Raw genomic sequence first — 23,237 nt, 5'->3', positions numbered from 1 at the left:
CAAATGCTAAGGCTATTGAAAAGTACTGATAAGATATGTGAGTATCAATATTTCAAAAGGCATAAATTATTAGAAAATTTTATGAAAGAGAGAGAAAAGATAGATATGTGTGTGTTTTACTGGGTGTTATGATACATATTTATAAATAGTTAAAATGATTGTTTTCAGTATTAAACTAAATGTAACTTTCAAGAAGCCTTCTTTTCCTTAATATCCTATACCATGAACAACAAACTGAACTTAAGCAAAGGAAATGAGAATAAAATGCATCCTGTTATATTTCATTAGATTAAATCACTTCTTTGTGACCAAAGATGGTATTGACTGTTGACTACTAATGAGAATACATAAAGTCAATAGAGCAATTGATTTCAATAGCATTATCTATGCTAAATTCTTATTATGTAAAACCAAAAGAAGTTTCTAAATACAGCAAATTACAATTCTTCTAAACATAAGCAACAAGCCATAGACATGCAAAGAATGGTAATGTAAACTATTCAGAACAGTCAAATGAATGGAGAGAATCAAATTATTTCTCAAGCATGTTCAATACTTTTGTGTAGAACGTCATGAATTTAAATTGTACAAAAATTTTAAATTGCAATGTGTGTGTCAATTTTTAATTAAACATTTTAAGAAATCAGATTCTACAGAATATAAAATGTAGGAAATACAAGGACTATTGATGAGTAAGTAGATGTTTAAATGAGCTACCAATGCTTACATATATAAAAACTCAGTGTTTAAAAGAAAAATTTCATGTTACCAGGCAATTAACACCCAAAATGCTATAAAATCAATTTGACTTTCAGACTTCCAGGAAAGTGAAGTCTGAAACATTTTATTACTGAAATGTAAAAAAGGTGATTTGTCATTAGAAAATCAATTTGCCAACGCAGTTGTAATTTTCCAGATATATTCAAAACAAGATAACTTGTACTAACACTCATATTTATAGAAATTAAGTTTACCTTACCTGTTAGTTTATACAACTTAAAATGTAAAAAAAAAGAAAAAAGATATCTCTGACCGTACAATGTAATTCTTAAAGATTTAAGATTACACTATTGACACAAGCAGAAATAAAATCAAACTCTACTGGAGAAATAACTTGTTTCCATCTATGTTATTTTACTCGAGCACCACCATGGCAGTAAACTGCAGCAACTCCACTAACAAAAACAAATGTATGAATCTAAAGCTGTCAAGAGTATGAATTAGATGAAAGAATGAAGTACAGTATATAAAAGAATGGTCACGTTTTCTCTCCCATGAGATTAAATAAATTAACATAATTAAGAGAAAGAAAACAAAATGAAGTCTGCAAGTATACCAAAATGAGGCCAAACAGATAGAAGACTTATACAGACATACTCTGGGAAATTTCAAGCACTGGAATCACAAAGATAGTAATGGATGGACATGATTTTTTTGATTTTGTTTTTAAATTGCCAGACCCAAAAATAAACAAAATATGTGCAAGCAAAACTGAAAAAGCAGCATTACTAAAATGTATTTCAAAAAATCTGAAAGCTCCCTTTTCCTCATGCAATAGCAATTAACTTTCTCGAAGGGAAAAGGAAAGAATCCAAATAGTTATTTCATCTAAGACATAAAATACCAACCTACCATCTTAAAACATTTTCTCAAGATTGAGATATAGCATAAGATGGCAGTTGGAATAATTTGTACATACTAAAACCTTTACCCACCATTCTTGCTGGAAGTTGGTATATGCACATTCAAAATTTTGACCTAACAGCAAACTGAAAGTACATCAACATTAATAAACAGAGTATAAATGGTTTCAGACTCAAAATCATTAACAAAATAATGGCAGATTTTGAAAGATGTTTTGAATGAAATAGAAAATGTCAATATTTTAATTTCTGACTGTAAGGTAGAAGAACTTTTAATCTGGGACCTTATAATAGGCTTGCTCTTTGCTTTAAAGGCAGTGCTTTAATACTACAATTCTAAACAGATTATAAATACTGATGACAGTCCTCTAGTGAGCAAGAACATAACAGCATTTCATAAAATTTTTTTTATCAACATTAGAATAACAATTTTAAAACCTTTCAAATTGATAATCATTTTATATAATCTTCATTTATAGTTTAATTTCTAGCATAGGATTTGCCTGTGTGAAATAAACACAGCAGACTAATGTCATAAATGGATTTAATATAACTAGTTTTGACCATTACAAGTGACCTCAGGGGCCCTCACCATAATTGTGTAGAACAGAATAACTGTGCATGTCAACAAGGGGGGGGCAGAACCAACTCACAAACTGACTTTCCAACATCTGTCAATTAGGCCCACTTTTCCTATTCTATACTCTTTAAAAACAGATACTTGATTTTAAAAAATAAAGAAAGAAAACTAAGTACTAATTTAATTCTAGGTATAGAAGTTAAAGAGACCCAAGTGTTTTATGGTTCTTGCTAGAAAATAGCAATTTAACATAAATTAAAGACTAAAACATAGAAATTGGCAGTGATCTGGATCCAAGGAGTGAATAAGATCATTATTTATTTTCTTTTGCAGGGATAAAGTGCCGGTAATATGGATCCGGTGACCAAATGTGGTGCCAGCAGCCTCATGCTATGTAGCCCATGATCTTGGAATAAAAAATTACAAAGCCTCCTGTCTATTGCTGCTTCTCAAACACATCCAGAAGGTAGTAACTGAGTGGCTATACACTACGCCAAATCTCATGACATTTTCCTAATTAGTAAAGTAGGTAATCTAACTTATTAAGTTTATAGACTTTTTTTTCCACAGGACTCAATAAAGTATTTTCATTTGAAAATTTTTAAAAGGAGCCCTATACATATTTTCATTTTTTCTGAAACAGCTTTGTACAAAAAAGTTGATCTAGATGGAAATGTTTAAATAGTAATTCACACAGTTAACTTATGGTATAAAAAAATGTACAGAAAATACTAGAGGAAAAATAAGTTTTGTAAAGCTAGGAGCCTATTAAAAATATTTCTAATATTGGCCAATATGTTTTGCAAAAATATTCAGAGTTTATAATATTTTATTAAGTCTTATGACATGTTGGACATCAGAAGATTACTAAGTGGAAATCCATTTTATTGTGGTAAATATATTTAATTCCATTTTCTTGGAGTTTTTAATTCAAAGCTAAAAGATTTCTGATCTTGCTTTTTATTGGCCACTTTTAATATACATCTGTTAGTCAAAACTAGTAAAAGCAATTCTGTTAAGACTTTGGGACTGAAAACCATTGTGGGGGGGAGGGATACTATTCAACAGTTGCTGTTGTTCTAAGCCTTCACTGCTTCCCACGTTGTATACAAAATTTTGAAGGTTCAGCTTTTGGTTTTTAATTTCACAGCTTCCAAAACCTAGCAGTCAATTTTCTGTTAGCATTCTAATTTAGAAAGATGGGAAAAAAAATCTGTGAGAGCTAAAGTGATATTGGTTCTGCCATATGATGCTCAAAATAAACTCTAAAGTTAATATACAAAGTAAATTGTCATTTCCACAAAATATAATTGTTAGTTAAATGACAATGTTTAAAAAAAAAAAAAAAAATTTAAACTTTCCTTTTACAATGCAGGCAGACAAAACAGAACAAATATGACATCAATGATATACCAGTAAAATACACTAAGTTCAATAAAAGATGGAAAAACTACAAGGAGAAACTAGAATGAAAAATAGGTTACAGGGACTATATGGGTTCATTAACACAAAGGATTTTTGAGTCTGGCCTAAATAATTAATTGCCATTGACATCATTTTGCTTTCCCTTTTGTTAAAGTACATTTTTCTCAAAGTCAGCAATACCTTGTCTACCTGTCCTGTCTGGGAGATTGAAAGATAAAGGTCTGTAAGAGAGAAGAATGGAAAGAGCTAGAAAGATCAGGATGTTCGGGGAAAAAAAAGAAGACTGACTTTTAAAAAGTAACGACTAAATTCAGAGCCATTTATTCATCTTAAAAATAACACGAGATACATAAAAACTAACAAGTCTCCCAACCCCACCCATCTACCGCCACCCCCAGGAAGTCCTTTCATTCCTAGGCAGTTTCCTGGGTGCCTCTTAGACTTCCCCAAATCCCACCAACTTCCCAGCTTAAATCCTTCTTTCCCAAGATCCTAATGTTAGAGCAAACCATTTTATCAATACTATCAAAGCAGGACAGATAAAAATACATTGAGAGCATATCTTTACTTCTTTTCTTTTTAAAGATCTGGATGATCTTTGCTCCTACCTGTCTACGTATTGGGAATTAAACTGGCTCACTCCGACTGTCACTGAAAATATACTATCATTAACTCAACATAATAAATCTTCTGTATTTATCAAAGTAAAAAAACCTAGATAGAACCATATTCGATTTTAAAAGCTGTATCTTAACTAAACCTAGGATGATTTTTATAAGATAAATGCTATTCCAAATATTACTTAATTTAAAAAATATGATAACCAGATCTTGTCATCAATCATGATACTCTGGATTTTAATTAAGTCTTTCCTGGTAAGTTTTTATTTATATAACAAATTTTAACTAAAATTTAGTAAGAGTCAGATTAGTAAAAGCTTATTGTTTGCTGTCAAGTAATTTTGGATTATTCAGGAGTCATATGTTTTGTGGATAGCCAGTTTAAGTAACATGGAAATGGAACCAACATGAACATTTCAGTGTGCCTGGAATAAAGCTGGTAGTCTTCAAAACATACTTGAAATATATGAAAATTACTGAAAAATTATATAAAGTCAACATTATTTTTCAACACAATTTCTCAAAATATTATCAGGACTAAATGGCCTCAATTGACTCAAAATCCTAATTTTATGACGAAATAGTGGTATATATCACATGTAGAGAAACACTTAATAAACAAATGTTGTGGTTTATCCTCAATCAGATTTAAAATATGCTTTCTTATAAAGGAGAAAGAGAAAAACTAATCTGGTAGTAGAAAACTGACTATATGTTAAAAAAGGATCAGTGGATGAAAAATGGGGGAGTATTCACTAATATTCAAAACCATTTTAAATAACATTGCTTCTATAAATGGATTTTTAAGTTATAATATTCTTATAACTATTTCCATCAAAAATGTAAATTCTGTGTTTACTGCTCTTTATAGATTAAAAACTGCTCACTAACCAGATAGTCAAAAAAGCAAATATGCATTATGCAATTATTATAGGCCCTTTATGACTTTTGTCAATATTATATACATCACACTAAGGAGAAAAAGAAAAAAGGACACCACCAATGGGAAGGAGTTAACTACCTGGAAATATAAAAATTTCAGACAAGAAGTCAATATATTATAATAAATGATTACACAGAATTTACAAATTACCACATCCATTCATTTTAGTGATTATTAATGGATTGTATCACTGTTTCTTAGAATTTAAAATCTGTATCCACACAGCTTTGTAATGCAGAGTTTAACACATTACATAAATTTCAAATGACCATTTTAAGACTTTAAAAACTACACTTAGAATCTATAGTAAATCTTTTACTATATATTGCAAACTAATCACACTAAATAATATTGAGTCATTTTCCTTGTCCTATTCTAATCCAGTTTATTTTTCCCCTTTCAAAAACCAGTATTTTAAAAATTGACTATAGAAAACACAAAATACGTACAGGTACTTAAGAGTCATAACTTTATGCTCTTCACTATTATAAGCCTCTTTTGAAAAATCAAAAGGGAAAGTAAATGAGTTAAGAAGAAATGCAGGATTATTTTAATTTTAAGTAAAACATTGGAACATTTATACAAAGCTACAACTGTTTCTAACCCTCAGATTTCAGGTTTATCCATCATCCGTGTTTTATTCAATTCCAGTGAGCATAGTATGGTATTAAACTAATCTTTTAACTGTCAACAGTATAATAATTCTTCAGAACTCACCTGTTATAAATTAATACTAGCATATGTTTAATACCTTGCTGCTTTCATAGTAGTAGTTACTTCATATCAACCAAACACCTGAACTTGTATTAATAATTTTTTTGTTTTTTTGGACTAATAATTATAAATATACATTCCTAATCTGAGTTATGACTATAAATACCAAAGGTAAGAGTATCCTCAAACAAATATAGCACTGTATGAGAAATCACTATTATCTCTCTAAACTTCTGCTATAGTAACAATAAAACCAAAATAATGTGAACTTGAGTGGCTTTGCTACTAATAACATTCAGCCTATCTAGTATATGAGGGAAGAGTCATTAAAATTCTAAAGTAGGGTTTATACCAGTGGTCCCCAACCTTTTTTGGGCCACAGACCGGTTTAATATCGGAAAATATTTTCACAGACCGGCCTTTAGGATGGGACGAGACAAGCGTCAAGAGTGAGTCTTAGACAGATGTAACAAGGAATCTGGTCATTTTTTAAAAATAAAATTGTTCAGACTTAAATATAAATAAAACGAAAATAATATAAGTTATTTATTCCTTCTTTGCGGACCTGTATCGGTCCGCGGCCCAGGGGTTGGAGACCACTGGTTTATACCATGCTAAAATGCTGGTTGGGCCTCATTCACCCAATCTAACAGCACAAAGTCAGCATGCATAACTAAACAAATCTTTCTCTTATAGAATGTCATAAAAGGCACAAATACATGTATTAATGAATAAAATATATGACTTAGCAAACTGGTCAGTGACCTCTGAGAAGGATCCAGAATTAAAAGGTTAAGGCATTGAATTTCCTTTTTCAATATGTACTCAGGCTTGCTAAGCACCTATTAAAACTTATTACTTCCTCGTGAGAATTCCATTGTCTTTTCTTTCTTCTTCCAGAAATAGCTTTGTAATGCTAAATTTATATAACTTTAAAGTACAAATTCTAAGATTTCCTTGATAATTACTGACTAAATTTGTTTTGTAAAGTAAATATTTATTCCATTTTCAAATAAATATTTTTTAAGCAAAAAAGAACTTGGAAGTGTGTTAATTACCCAAAGCAGGTATGACCTTGGCTAAAAGAATGATGCATAAAACTATTTGGCGAATAGTAATAACAGAACATTCGGCATATTAAAATTTGTATATTCCATTTTTAAAACAGAATAAGCGTATCAGCTGTACCTAAAGGGTGACACTGAAGGACAAGCAGTGAAAACGACAAGTCACGCACAATTCATGATCATGCGTACTACCTTCACTAACTAGAGCACTTTCCATTCTTACCTCAGATTTCTCCAGTTTATTTTGTGCGTCAATTTGGGTAACAATCTCATTCATGTTGGTCTCTAACACCATTCCCCCCATCACCATTTCTGCAAGAATATTGTGAACCTAAAAGAAAAAAAAAAACCCATAAAAAAACCTCATTACAAAAACATTTCGTATTCCAGTAGTTTTGGTTTACATACTGCTGTGTCTACAAATCTGAGCTGTAAAATAATTTAATTTGGAGTGAAGGCTCATAATCCACATCACTACTGTGAGATTTAGGCAATTATGTAATCTTTTTAAGTCTTAGTTTAATGGGCTATAAAACAGAGACAATAACACTACCTCCTTCAGATTGTTGAAAAGATTAAATGAGATCATCCATGGAAACACCCAAAACAAAGGACCAGTAAACATAAGCTACCATTTTTATCCTATCATGTTTAATGCTAAAAAAATCATTCACAAGGAACTTTTATAGATTCTTAGTTACTAGTTACTAAATTGTTTTATGCTCAAGGTACTTAATGAAGCTATGTGGCATTACTATAAGCTCTACATTGAAAACAATAAAATTTTCTCCTTTCTGTAGGCACTTGAACAATGTTCTAACCCAGGGGTCGGGAACCTATGGCTTGTGAGCCAGATGTGGCTCTTTTGATGGATGCATCTGGCTCGCAGACAAATCTTTAATAAAAAAAAAAAATGTTAAAAATATAAAACATTCTCATGTATTACAATCCATTCATTTCCTACTGCTCATGTTCATGGTTGTGGGTGGCTGGAACCAATCACAGCTGTCCTCTGGGGCAACACCAAATTTTTATTGGATAATGCTTAATGTATATGGGTCGTTGTATGGCTCTCACGGAATTACATTTTAAAATATGTAGTGTTCATGGCTCTCTCAGCCAAAAAGGTTCCCAACCCCTGTTCTAACCCCAAAGCCCTCTCTATATGAAACAATGAAATGTTTTAATCAAATACATCTTAAGACTAAAAATGCTGTTTACCAAGCCCTGTCCTGGTAGCTTAGTTGGTTAAAGTGTAATCCTGGCACACCAAGGTTATGGGTTCAATCCCCAGTCAGGGCACATACAAGAATCAATCAAGAAATGCATAAATATGGGACAACAAATTGATGTTTCTCTCTTTCTCTCTCTCTTCCTTCCTCTCTATCTTTAAAAATAAACAATACAATTTTTAAAATATTGAAAATAAATAAAAACAGTATCTTCCATTGGGGAGAAAAAATTTAGCCTATGCATTTTTCCATAGGGTATTGGATCAAAAAATCCCCAATTCAAAGCTGAATTAAGTTTCACTGAATAGTCTACTCTGTCTGCTATAATTTTAAAAATAATAATGTGGCATTAAGAATGAAGCCTCTCTGCCTGACCTGTGGTAGCACAGTGGGTAAAGCATCAACTTGGAATACTGAGGTCTCTGGTTTGAAACCCTGTGCTTGCCTGGTCAAGGCATATAGGAGAAGCAGCTACTACAAGTTGATGCTTCCTGCTTCTCCCCCTTCTCTCTCTCTCTCCCCCCCCCTCGCTCTACTCTCTCTAAATCAATAAAAAATCTAAAATAATGAAGACACTGAAATTAAAAACAAATTAGATACAAACACTGACTCTACCATTTACATGCCCTTCAGCAGTAATGTGACCTCTCTGAATCTGTTACTTTATCTATAAATTAGAGATAAAAATAGGATAGGCATCTCACAGGATTATCATAAGAATAATTCATGTAAAATGCTTAGCAGAGTATGAATAGGTATTATAGGACAATCTATCTATCTCTATCTCTACTCTTATCTCTATCTAATCTTATCTATCTATCTATCTATCTATCTATCTATCTATCTATCTATCTATCTATCTATCTATCTATCTCTATGTAGTGAGAGGAAGGGTGGCAGAGACAGACTCCCATATGCAATCCACCGGCACACCCACCAGGAAGTGATGCTCTGCCCATCTGGGGCCTTTGCTCTGCTGCAACCAGAGCCATTCTAGTGCCTGAGGTGGAGGCCCTAGAGCCGTCCTCAGTGCCCTGGGCCAACTCACTCAAAATGAGCCATGGCTGCAGAAGAGAGAGAGAGAGAAGAGAGAGAGAGAAGGGAGAGGAGGAGGGGTGGAGAAGCAGATGGGCATTTCTCCTGTGTGCCCTGACCAAGAATCGAGGTAATTTCTTTTTTAAACAAAAACTCTTTTTTGGTTAAATATGTAACTATTATTTCATTTTCATTCCTTTATAAGAGTTTATGCAAATGTATTCATCATTTTAAAAACACTGCCATTATTTACTAATTTTTCATTATGACTAGATCTACAATCTCTGGTATAAATTTTGAAGAAAGAATTATAAAAATTACTTTTCCTAGCAAACAACACAAAAACGAGAAGCCACAAATGTCTTTAAAAATTAGTACCAAGTATCATCATTTCTACTACTATCCTTTCTGCTACTAGATACCTTTTGATGCTGTACATATAGTATCTGATTTAACTCTCATATTAACCTTTGTTAAAGCTGAGAGAATAGACCAGCTTACTCAAGACACATAAACTAATATGTGGCAAACTAAACAATTCAAACCTAAATCTGGGTGAGCCTAATCCAACTCCTTGCTTTCTTCTGTTAACAACAAATGAAACTGATACAGTTAATTAACTTTTAGACATAATCTATGAAAATTGAATTAAAGGCCAAGAAGTGATGATGTGGTAAAATAAAATTATCTTGTTATAGCTAATAGGTACAACATGCAGGAAAAATTGATCAGGAAGAAAGGCCATGACCAGCCAACAGAGACTGATTCATCAACACTTTTGTTTTAGCAGTAGCACTTCCTCTCTCCATTTTAAAACAAATTCTTATCAGAAAGCACAATTTGTTATGTTGACAAAAGTGTAGTAACTTTACAACACCCACTTTGGTCAGGCTTTCTTGTGGGTTCATTATATATACATTGTACTACTGGCTTTCCAGAAACATATGAGAACACAAGCACTAGAGTAGTGGATACTAAAATTTCCGTATTATAGGAACATCTTCCAAGTTTAGAGGTTTCAAAATATAAGTAGTCTGCAAATATGGGTCATACCTAAGAAATTCTAAGAATGTTATGTCAATTTACTAGACAATAACTAGGATGTACACTTGCCTTCAAAGTATAGGAAAATTCCTATAAAAGCAAATTCAGAAATCCAGGAGTAGAAAATAGGTATGAAGTGTGTGCTAAAATCCTTAAAGAAATATAATCTCATTTATTATAAAAATAATAAATGCTTAAAAATTATATTCTTGATGAGGAGTACTTACACATTATGTAGAAATTTAAAAAGATAAACAGTTTGGGAATAAAAATTATTCATTGGAAGGCTACTCCAACAGATCAAAGTTATGGTGTCCAAGGTCAGATATGTCACATGAGATAGGGAAATTTAGACAATGAACATAACATGTCCAGTGACTAAAAATTCATGTTCCAAGAAAGAATTTTTGGTAGATTTAATATGAGAAAGAGGATGATAAAAAGCTCTAAAAATCTAACTCATATGGTTAACAAATTTCCATTATTTTGTTTTATAAATTTTATTTAAAACAGATTTTTATGGAAATAAACTAAAGGGTGACAATATGCTTTTAATACAGTTCAACTGCTAAATTCTTTGATGTTCACTTAAAATAAGAGGTCAATGAATTTTTACCCTCCTTTTTGAATTTTTATAGGCATTTAAGTGTTTTTTAAAAAAGTAAATACCAAAGAAAAAAGAACAACAACAACAAAAAAGAAAAAGTAGCAAATACCACATTAACGATGTACTTTTGCATTTAAAAAATCACATAGTGCCCTGGCCAGTTGGCTCAGTGGTGGTGCGTCCGTCTGGCGTGTGGAAGTCCAGGGTTTGATTCCCGGCCAGGGCACACAGGAGAAGTGCCCATTTGCTTCTCCACCCTTCCTCCCCTCCTTCCTTCCTATCTCTCTCTTCCCCTCCTGCAGCCAAGGCTCCATTGGAGCAAAGTTGGCCTGGGCGCTGAGGATGGCTCCATGGCCTCCGCCTCAGGCACTAGATTGGCTCTGATTGCAACAGAGCAATGCCCCAGAGGGCAGAGCATTGCCTCCTGGTGGGCATGCCGGGTGGATCCCAGCTGGGTGCATGCAGTAGTCTGTCTGTCTGCCCTCCCTTCTCACTTAGAAAAAATACAAAAAATAAAAAAAATCACATAGCTTTTTCTGAACATAAACCAGAACTTCTGAATTTCATTTTTTAAATATCACAATATAGGCAAATAATTAAAAGTTCAAGCCATACACAAACTTATGTATGAAGAATAAGTGTCCACACCTCTGCTTTAGTTATAACTTCTATCCAAAGACAGCCAGATAATTGTATCTTAAATACGTTTTCAGAAAACTTGTTATGCACACACTTATGTGTATATATGTATGTCTAATTTACACAAATGAGATCACATGTATGTATTTAATAATTTTGCAAGAAAATAAAAATATTAAAAGTTAGAGGCAGAAGAGAATGAGGATGTAAAATAATAAAAAATACTGGTGCCTGACCAGTGGCACATTGGGTAGAGCACTGGACTAGACCCAGAGGATCCAGGTTCAAAACCCTGAGGTTTCCAGCTTGAGCCCAAGGTTGCTGGCTTGAGCAAAGGGTCACTCGCTCTGCTGTAGCTCCCAGGCCAAGGCGCATATGAGAAAGCAATCAATGAACAACTAAGGCGCCACAACAAAGAATTGATGCTTCTCATCTCTCTCCCTTCTTGCCTGTATGTGTCCCTTCCTCAGTCTCTCTCACTAAAAAAAAAAAAAAAAAAAAAAAAAAAATACTGGTGCCAGATATATGTACAAGGATAATCAATGACAGTGTTAGTTAAAAGACACAAAAATACAAAACTGTAAAATAATGTATCTTCACTATTACTTATCACACACCTAAATATGAGAAGTCTATAGATTGCTTAGAAATACAGATAGGTTACTAAATGATAAAACGAGTAGGACAGAACATAATATGATCCTATTGAAGTTTACAAAGAAAATTACAAACATCCACATACATACTTGGATATACCCAGAAAATTTCTTAAAAAGCATGCAAATACTTAAAAAAAAATGACTTTAAGAGCAATTTTAGGTTCCAGTTAAATGGAAAGGAAGGTACAGAGACTTCTCATACCCCATCCATACAGCACCTGTCCCGATATGCATACCCTCCCCATTATCAACATCCCATGAGAGTACATTTGTTACAACTGATGAACCTGACACATCATCATCACCAAAAGTCCATAGTTTACATTAGTGTTCTCTTGGTATTGTACAATTTCTATGGGTTTGGATAAATGTATAATGATACAAATACCTCTTTATAGTATCATACTATTTTCACTGCCCTGAAAATCCTCCATGCTTTACCTACTTAATCCCCACCCCACGCCAACCACTCATCTTTATACCGTTTTCATAGTTTTTTGCTTTTTCCAGAATGTCATACAGTCAGAATAACACAGTATGTTGCCTTTTAGATTGTTTTCCTTCAATTAGTGATATGTATTTTAAGGTTCCTCAATGTCTTTTCATGGCTCATTTTTCTCTTCTTTCCTTTTCTTTCCTTCTTTATTTCTAGCACTGAATAATTTTCCATTGTCTGGATGCCACACAATTTGATTACCCATTTACCTACTGAAGGATATCTTGGTTGCTTCCAAGTGTTGACAATTTTGAAAAAAGCTGCTATAAACATCCACGTACAGGTTTTTGTATAGATATGCTTCAACTCCTTTAGGAAAATACCAAGGAGCATGACGGCTGGATTGAGTGATAAAAGTATGTTTAGTTTTGTAAGAAACTGCCTAACCTTCCAAAGTGGCTGAACCATTTTGTATTCCCACCAGCAATGTGTATGCCTGTTGCTCCACATCCTTACTGCATTTGGTGTTGTTACTGTTCTGGACTTGGCCTATTTAAATAGGTATCTTATTACTGATTTAACTTGCGGCAAACGTTTGGTTTTTTTATAGTTTTATTTTGACAATTAATTTTAACAAGGTGACATTGGTCAATTAGAGCAAACATATCCAGATCATTTGACATTCGATTATGTTGTATACCCATCACCCAAAGTCACATCGTCCTCTGTCATCTTCTATCTGGTTTTCTTCATGCCCCTACTCTCCCCCCACTCCTTCCTCTCCCCCTAGTAACCACTGCACTCTTATTTATGTCCATGGGTCTCAATTTTGTGTCCCATCTATGTATGGAATCATACAGTTCTTAGTTTTTTCTGATTTACTTATTTCACTCAGTATTATGTTATCAAGGTCCATCCATGTTGTCATAAAAGATCTGATGTCATCATTTCTTATGGCTGAGTAGTATTCCATAGTATATATGTACCACATCTTCATTATTCAGTCATCTATTGAAGGGCTTTTTGGTTGTTTCCATGTCTTGGCCACCGTAAACAATGCTGCGATGAACATGGGGCTGCATGTGTCTTTACGTACCAATGATTTTGAGTTTTGTGGGTATATACCCAGTAGAGCGATTGATGGGTCATAAGGTAGTTCTATTTTTAATTTTTTGAGGAACCACCACACTCCTTTCCATAATGGTTTTACTACTTTACATTTCCACCAACAGTGAATGAGGGTTCCTTTTTCTCCACAGCCTCTCCAACACTTGTTATTACCTGTCTTGTTGATAATAGCTAATCTAAGAGGTGTGAGGTGATATCTCATTGTAGTTGATTTGCATTTCTGTAATAGCTAGTGAAGCTGGGCATCTTTTCATATATCTGTTGGCCATTTGTATTTCTTCCTGGAAGAAGTGTCTGTTCATGTTCTCTTCCCATTTTTTTATTGGATTGTTTGCTTGTTTGTTGTTGAGTTTTGTGAGTTCTTTATATATTTTAGATATTAGCCCCTTACCTGAGCTGTTGTTCAAAAATAACATCTCCCATTTAGTTGGCTGTCTGTTTATTTTGTTGTCAGTTTCCTTTGCTGTGCAAAAGCTTCTTAGTCTGATGTAGTCTCATTCATTTATCTGTGGCAAACATTTCTTAATAGGTAGTAGTTGCCCAAAGAATGAGACTGGCACACTGAGAAAGAATGGAAATTTACCTTACATTTTATGGTATTTTTATTTTAAAAACCTTTAGCATGTGCATATTTTACTTCATTAAAAAGCTTGCTAAAAATAAAAGGAAGAACAAGCATAATTCAGAGGAATAATATTAAAGGCAATGGCCATGTACATATATAAGTATTTTAACAGGTAGCACAAAGTTGTTGAATATTTATGGTAAGAAAACATAAGCATGCCATTTTTTACATACGTTGAAATGGTAAGAATTCTATCTTATATCTCTCTCAATGCAGAACCTGGAGACTTTTACTTAAAACTACTCTAACATATTTAAGAGTAAACAGTCTCTTTTATTTTTTATAAAATAGTATAATGTATACTGTTGGTATCTAATAAGTAATAAATATGCTTTTTTTCTTTAAAATCATTTATCTCAATTATCTTACAATTCAAAAGTTAAAGAGCAAGGCATTTATTTGTATTGAACAAATTGTCACTGCTCAATCAATACACCTTTATATTTAATGTTTACTGAAAATTAGAGCTTATAGACAGCAGCATCCTGGTTTGAGTAAAGCCTAAATCATCACTGGAGAGTACAGTGACATATTCCACTTTTTTTTTTATGATAGAGACAGAGAAAGACAGAGAGAGGGACAGATAGACAAGAAGGGAGAAAGACAAGAAGCATTAATCCATTGCGGCACCTTAGTTGTTCACATGATTGCTTTCTCATGTGCCTTGACCAGGGGGCTACAGCAGACCAACTGACCCCTTGCTCAAGCCAGCAACCTTGGGCTCAGGCTGGTGACCTTGGGGTTTCGAACCTGGGTCCTATACATCCCAGTCCAAGCTCTATCCACTGCGCCACTACCTGGTCAGGCACATTTCACTTCTTAAGAGTTAAAACACTTCTACTACGCTGAACCAATCATCTAAAAAAAAGGATAAAAAGAAAGAAAAGATGGACAAATTATGTACTTTTTTCCTATGGATTGGCACTTGTTTTCAAAGCATAAAAGCTTCATTGCTATAATTTAGAAATGCTAGAAATGAGGCCATTGCACCAAGCATTTTAAAACTTGAACATATTAATATCTGACTATAGGGGTGGTCAAGCAAAATATGGCATATCATTCTGTTCAATACTTCACTTAAGAATAAAACGAGTGACCAGGTGGTGGCGCAGTGGATAGAGCGTTGGCCTGGGACACTGAGGACTCAGGCTCAAACCCCAAGGTCACTGGCTTGAGCACAGGGTTGCTGGCCTGAGCATGAGATCACAGACCAGATCCCAAGGTTGCTAAGATGCCACAACTATGAGTTGATGCTTCTCATGTCTCTCCTTTCTGTACCTCTTGCTCTCTCTTGCTTAAAAAAAAATAAAAAATAAAAATACATGTAATATATATCGATATAAAAGGATCTAAAGATAGATGAAATCAATAAAGCAAAACAGAGAACATTGTGTGAAATAAAAATACTTACTGAACCAACAGAACTATGCACCTCTTGGAAAATTTGTAGGAAAAAAAAGTTTGAAGCTTATCTAGCCAATCTATTAAGAGAAATTACTTTAGGGACGCAGCATGGAATACAGATGAGTGGGTGGAATAGAGATGAGTGGGTGGAATAGAGATGAGAGGGTATAAGGAAGGGAACAAGGTAAGAGTTCATATGTTTGAAGTGTTAAACAATTTAAAACTTTCACTTGATAATGTTGTTTCCTAAGAAAATAATCAGTTCTACAATAATCTGGTTCATATTATTTTGAGATTGGTTCAGTTGAGCCGACTTTATTGCTAAAGAGTACTATCTCCACACAAACTACTGTTTTTGTTAATATTATATATTGTACTATGAAAGAAAATTTGAAAGTATGACAACTTTGAAAGTGTTGCAATGAATTATGATTTCAAGATAAAAATAGAAAAGTAAAGTATGTAAGTAATATATTAATAATAATGAAGACATTTGCCAATTGCTGACTAATGGAAAGCAACAGGAGTACACTAATTAAAAGTAAATGATAAGAGTAATTCTATTTTGGTATACAATACACTTTATAATTACACTGAATATGCATGTCTCAAAGTCCAAAAATTCAAAACATTCAAGTCTGACTGAAAAGTAGAAAGTCATTCTAATTTCTATTGTGTATCTGGGCTGATCATATAAAAATCTTTTTTAAAAGCTTCTAATTCTAAAAGTCAGAGCTGCTCAGTAAAAAACAGAATATTTCAACTCTGCTTTACACTTCTTGTATCCTCACCCACAAATTTACAACTTTCTTAGCTCTTCTTTCTTCACCGCATTCCTTCTTATAGCTCAGATTTCCTTCTTTGTAGAGGACCCTCTTTAGAATTTCCTTTAGTGAAAGCTTGGTGGTGGCAAATTCTCTCATTATTTATTTGTTTCTCTGACAAGGTCTTTATTTCACCCATACTCTTATTATTATTATTTTTAGATTAAAAAAAAAATTCATTTTAGAGAGGTAAGGAGAGAGAGGGGAGGGGGAGGAGCAGGAAGCATCAACTGCCATAAGTGCCTTGACCAGAAAAGCCCAGGGTCTCTCAGCATTCCAGGTTGATGCTTTCTCCACTGCACCATTATAGGTCAGGCAATCGCGCATATTTTTGAAAGATATTTTTGCTGATTTTAGAATTACAGTTTGACATTTTCTCTCAACACATTGTCTTGTAACTTCCGTGGTTGCTGTTGAGAAATCCGTTTCCAATCTAACTTCCAATTGCTTCTGTGAGGGTACTGTGTCTTATTTCTGAAGGATTTAAGAGCTTTTTCTGCTATTCAATTTTATCATTAATCTAGATGTAGATTTCTTTTTATTTATTCTGTTGTGATTCTTTTATCTGTGTATTTGTATTTTACATGAATTCTGGAATATTCTCAACCATTAGATACCCAGATATTCAATGTGCCAAAATTCTCTATTTTTCTTCTTAAACTAAGAATAAATGTTCATTTGATCTTACTCTACCCTCTCCCAACCTGTAAATGAGCTTTCCTATTTGCAATCTTTGTCTTTTTATGCTTCATTATAGACAATATGTTCTATCTTTTCATTACTCAGATATGTCTAATCTACTTTTAAGCCCACCCACTGAAAATTTTAATTGACATTTTTTCTCTTCTAGAAATTCCATTAAATTCTTTTTCAAATTATACAGGTTTTTTGGAGGGTTGTCTGTTTTTGAGAGAGAAAGGCAGGGAGAATGAGAGAGAGCTGTTCCTTTATGTGCGCCGGCCAGGGATCAAACAGGCAACCTCTGCATTTCTAGGTGATACTCCAACCAACTGAGCTACCTAGCCAGGGCTCATACAGGTTTTTAAAAATAGTTTCCTCACTGTAGCTTTTATCAGGGTTGACTTAACAACTTGCTGAGTAGATACAGTAAGGACTTCTGGGGCCAAGCTTTTGACTAGTGCTGGCAGGGAAGGGTGGCAATTGGCATGTCTGGGGATTAGGATCTGAATGACTTAGCCAGGAGTATGGTTATAAAAAGAAAATATTGAACAAACAAGTAAATGCATCTACTAGAACAATGGGAATGATAGGAATGAAAACAACTGAAATAATCTCTTGTGGTCAGAGAAGCAAATTACAAATATGAAAAAGGAAAAGGCTAGAATAACTTCTATAGCAGTGGTCCCCAACCCCCAGGCCATGGACCAGTACTGGTCCGTGGGCCATTTGGTACCGGTCCGCAGAGAAAGAATAACTTACATTATTTCCGTTTTATTTATATTTAAGTCTGAACGATGTTTTATTTTTAAAAAATGACCAGATTCCCTCTGTTACATCCATCTAAGACTCACTCTTGACGCTTGTCTTGATCACATGATGCATTTATCCGTCCCACCCTAAAGGCCGGTCCGTGAAAATATTTTCTGAGATTAAACCGGTCTGTGGCGCAAAAAAGGTTGGGGACCACTGTTCTATAGTGTTACACTAGACTCTGAGGTATTAGGAGAACTCAATGATTTTTAAAATATAGATAGATATAGAAATAGGTGTGTGTGTGTGTGTGTGTGTGTGTGTGTGTACACAGAGACATCTATTTCCTGGCTTGGTTCATAGAGAACCAGGACTAATATCACAACCCTTCAACAATAAGCATAATGTGGTACTTAAGACTGTATTTCTACACATCGTTGTGCACTGAAAAGAACCAGGGTTACTTGGAGAAAGAGCTGACTCAAGGACTGAGGCAGAATATATAATATGTATAAGATGCACTTTCTATAGAAAAGACCTAGAAACAGTGACCAGTCTCAGAATTCTAAGCACTTCCATAATTCTAAACAGAAACAAAATGGTTTCTGTTTACCATTTTCCACTGAAAGGAATCAGGGCTCCTAGAATGGCTGATAACATGTGTAGGAAATGAGCAAAATACTATGGAGCATCTCGTTGTACCAGAGCACAAAGCAGCTATCAAAGTTCACAAACGGTACAGCCGTATCAAAAGGACTCAGATCACAACCTGAATGGGTTCCCACTGGCCAAAGATGAGGCAATATGAGCATCAAAAAAGAATAATATCTGGAGTGGATAAAAACAAATCGATTTTTTAAAAATTTATTGATTTCAGAGAGAGAAAGACAGGAACATTGATCTGTTCCTGTCCTACCTGGGGATCCAACCGGAAACCTCTGTGCTCAAGCTGGTACTCTAACTGAGCTATCCCGCCAGGGCTAAAACAAATTGATTGGTAAAATTCATAAGTCATTAAGGATATTAAAAAAAATTCAATAATCATTTTTGGTGGGTATTAGGAAATTGTGAAAACTGGTAAATAAAGAAAAATACTCTTGAATTCAATGGACCTTTCCTATATAAACTGTGCCTTTTAAACCCCTCACCTGTCTTTTAATAAATTATTTCATTTAATTCACACCTAGTGTTTTGAATAATATATCTATCTTAAATTGTTATACCCCCCAGTGTTGGATTATTTGCTCAAATTTTATTTATATTATTTTCCCCTCTTTTAAATTAGATTCTGCTTATAATTTTGATCAATAATTACTATCTCTTTCCTTGCTCTTTTAATCAAACAAATATGACTTTATTATTATTTGTAAACTAAGTATCAAGTCTTTCTACTATTGGGATGCCTTGTTTTCCTACTAAATGTTCAAATTATCCCCTATTCCTCAATTATCCTCTTTCCCCTCAAATGAATAAGACAATCAAAATACTTCAATAGTGTCTTATCTTTTCTCTGTTTTCTATCTTTTAAGCTTTCAGCCCTGAGTTTTGAGAGTATTTCCTACACTTATTTTCTACCTATAATTCAACCCTCAACAGTGACCACCCTCCTCTTTTGAATGCTATAGTTTGAAAAACATGTTTTTAAACTCTAGGAAGACTTTTCCAAATTGCATCTCTGTAAGTACTTTCTATTATTCTTAAATTTCAAGTGTTCTTCTATCTCCTCTAGTAGTTCCTTTTATGGAGCATATGCTCTGATCGTTGAAATGATTCCTTTTATATCTTGTTGAGATGGCATTCTTTTTCTCTGTTGGCTTAATGGCACTTAAGTCTGGTTGCTGAGATATTCTTTAAGGCTAGGTTTCTTTAATTGGTGAAAGGAAAAGGAATCTCTTATTCTGTATGCACTGTAGTTTAAGGATAGGCTGTCAAACTTCTGAAGAGGGACTGGGCTAGAGGAAACCACTCTGCTCTTATTCTCCAAGCCTGAAGGATAGGAAAGACACTTAGGCTTCCAATCAAATCTCCCTTACCATGATCAGCTGGGAAAGAGGGACTGTGCAGGGAGGGGTAGACAGAGGTACCACAGTTGTGAATGTCAAAGTCATACATTCTCCAAAACAAGCTCTTCATTCATCTTCAGCTCTTTCACCTTTGCCAAGACGGGATGCTGTATTAGAGCAGTGGCAATCTGGGGCTGCACAATTAAAGCCACAGTGTTTGGGAAATGGGCAGGTAACCCAGTTGAACAAATATTCAGACCTTTCCAGCAAACCCCAAAAGCACATGTAGTATAAGTAAGAAATAAGCCAAGTTACTAGTACTGCATGGGTTATTACCATAGCATAAAGAGTCTGACTTCATTTTTGATGTTTGGCTGTTGACAGTTTTCAATCCCCACCATTCCCCCTCTTCCTCTTCTGTCCCATATCTGGGCAAGCTGATATGAAAGTCCAGGTGCTCCATCCTCTGCAGTGGTGGGAAGTTCAAACCCATCGAGTGAGAGTGTGCAAACAAAACCCATCTCAGCCCCACTCCCTAACCACAGAGAAATCTAAGCTTACTGCTGTTCCTTGTTCTCCCCAGAAAACCTTATTTATGTGAGTAATAAACCTTTTCAGATGAGATCCTTCTGGTTTATGAGTGGCATGCATCTTCAGTCTTTACATTCAAACCACTGCTTCAGGGGGACTACAATATAAGCCTATGTGACAGATACAGAAGTCAGTGTTTAATGATTTGTAATAAAAAATTGGAAAAGATACCACCCTAGGGGTTGGCCAGGAAGCCACATGGAAACTTTCATAGAATGGCTGAAAATAAGGCTAGCATTGTGTTAGAGAATGTAGCGACAGGAAATGTTTATTTGACTGGTCTCTGACTCTTGGTATCCTGACTCTTTTGTCTTATTACATTAAAAAACAAATTAAAACAAGAGCTTAGCTCAGAAAGAGACATAGCTAACTTTGGCATGTTCTAAAGGTGACACACTGATGTGTGAAATGAATAGGCTATGGCTATATACACTACATATTGTATGACCCCATTTTTTAAAGACATATTTCTGTACTTATTTGTACAAAAAAATCTAGAAATATACATACTCGAAAGTGTTAATGCTAGTGTTAATTAAACAACGAGGCCCTTAGACTGAGGTGGTTATAATACCTCAGCAGCCTATGTAAGTCAACCAAAACCTAAGTTTGTAAGTGCCTAAGTTTAAGAAATCGAAACCAAAGGACAACAATCACAAACAGCCAATTCAGCTTTCTCAAATAATACAACTGCTTAAACTACAGGCAATCAGATCATTTCCTTGCTTTGCTTCCGCCTCTTCTCTATAAAAGTCTCCCCGGGCCCTTGTCAGTAGAGTGCTCCTAACTACACTTCTGATTTGATACTATCCAATTTGAATCAATTTTTGTTCAAATAAATTCTTAAAATTTTTAAGATGTCTGTTTCTTTTAACACTAGGCGATCTCTGAAACTGCGGTGGCTTCTATTTTCCTCTCTGTACTTTCTAATTTTTCTAAAATGAATATATATTTATAAAATACAAGTTTAAAAAACACGGTGTGTCACGAATGGAAATAGTATATGAGTAGAGCTTAATCTCCCCATTGAGGTAAACTTTTATCGTATAGTTCAATCGTGAGAACTTGACTCACAGCAACATTTTACCACAGAATTGTCGATTTTTTAAAGAAATTGCTAAATGTATTATATAAGGTAATGATATTTGAGCAGTCATTTTAAAAATAGAGTTTTTAAAGCATTTTAATCATGTACTAAAACATAATTGTGAATATTATGAATCCTATGCCTAAAAATAACGTCTTTATGAATATGAAAAGTATAAGCTGTTTAATTAGAAAACAGCAGCAGAAAACTAAAAATAGTCTTAAATATATAAAGTTTAAGTTCTCTGCCTCAAATGAGTTAATACATGCAATCAAATCACTTAATAAATGAGAACTATGATCTAGAAAATTGGCAAATGATAAATGAATTCTTTTGATGTTCCCAAATAATAAAGTGCATTTCTCGTATTACATCTTGACTATGGTAGTGATTACATAACTATACACACATATGCCAGAACTCAGTTAACTATATGCATATAAATTATACCTCAATAAAGCTGATTTTTATAAATCACGCTTTTTGCGAAATTTTTTGGCATCTTGTTTTAATCAGATTATTTTATTCAATGGCTTAATCATTCAAAACAATCTGTACATTACAAAAATTTAATATAGAAAAAGACCTGTATATAATAAAAGTGGAATGTCTCTCTTCTAAATTCCATTATCAGCAATAACCCAGTAACACTGATTGGAGAACTCAAGTCATTCTTCCTTTCTCTCACCTACAGCTTTCAGTAGGCTATCCGGTCCTGTCAATTCAAATTCTTTCATCCCTACTACGCTGCCTAGTTCATTTCTTTCTGGATACTGCAACAGATTCCTAAACTGATTTTCCTGTCTTTAACTGCCTACCTACCAACTTCCATAAAGTAGAAAAAAATCATCTTGCCCAAAAAATGGTACATAAAAAGCAACAATAATGCAAACAAAAGCTTATTTAAAAAGTAAAAAGGTTAAATTGCTTCAGATTGAAGTTTAAAATCCATGGCACTAAATGTACTTCAAAATTAGGCCTCTTGATCAATAATAATCCTCCTCACAAGAAGCCTGCTTTTTATAACTCTGCCTAGAGAACCATCTCTCCTTTTCTGTCTGTGAAAATATCTACCAGTCCTTAAAAATCCAGTTTAAACGTAATTCCTCCATTCATACAATCCTGGGCAGAGGTATGTAGGTTAGCTGTGTTCCCATTAACACTCAGCATACTGTTACTTGTTAATGCCACTATATGTTCCTCTAGATATGAATGACATAGGACAGGTTCTGAACCTTCTATACTAGGCACAGGGCCTAGCTATGCCAAAAATAATTTAAAATTGATTAACAAAGAAAGAAATAAAAATAGTATTACTCACTAAATCCATTTTTACTTTGGCAAATAAAAATTAACATTTTTCTTAGCTAAAAGCTCAGAAGATTTGACAATATAGAAGTAGTACCTTGTCTACATGGAAAATTAAATCCAATTCACAGACATTTTCAAAACACTTGTCTAATGTTTCCACAAATACCTAAAGAAAAAGAAAAGAGAAAA

General features: G+C 33.9%; 1 protein-coding gene across 4 annotated transcripts in view; it reads right to left on the bottom strand.

The window, feature by feature from the left end:
* Positions 1-23,237, bottom strand: part of AP3S1 (adaptor related protein complex 3 subunit sigma 1) — an 81,683-nt gene that overhangs the window by 2,784 nt on the left and 55,662 nt on the right. The window contains exons 4-6 of one of the 4 annotated variants that reach the window (XM_066382068.1): positions 23,143-23,214; positions 7,216-7,323; positions 3,829-3,869 (exon numbers count right to left, since the gene is read on the bottom strand). In XM_066382068.1, coding sequence (XP_066238165.1) covers positions 3,834-3,869; positions 7,216-7,323; positions 23,143-23,214 — 216 coding nt within the window. In that variant the 3' untranslated portion in view covers positions 3,829-3,833. Of the gene's footprint in view, positions 1-3,828; positions 3,870-7,215; positions 7,324-23,142; positions 23,215-23,237 lie in introns of those variants that run through there. The other 3 variants (XM_066382066.1, XM_066382069.1, XM_066382067.1) reach the window with 3 other exon arrangements.

This window comes from Saccopteryx leptura, chromosome 4 (genome assembly GCF_036850995.1).
Source record: "Saccopteryx leptura isolate mSacLep1 chromosome 4, mSacLep1_pri_phased_curated, whole genome shotgun sequence".
Lineage (NCBI taxonomy): Eukaryota > Metazoa > Chordata > Mammalia > Chiroptera > Emballonuridae > Saccopteryx > Saccopteryx leptura.
This window is presented reverse-complemented; position numbering and strand designations above follow the sequence as displayed.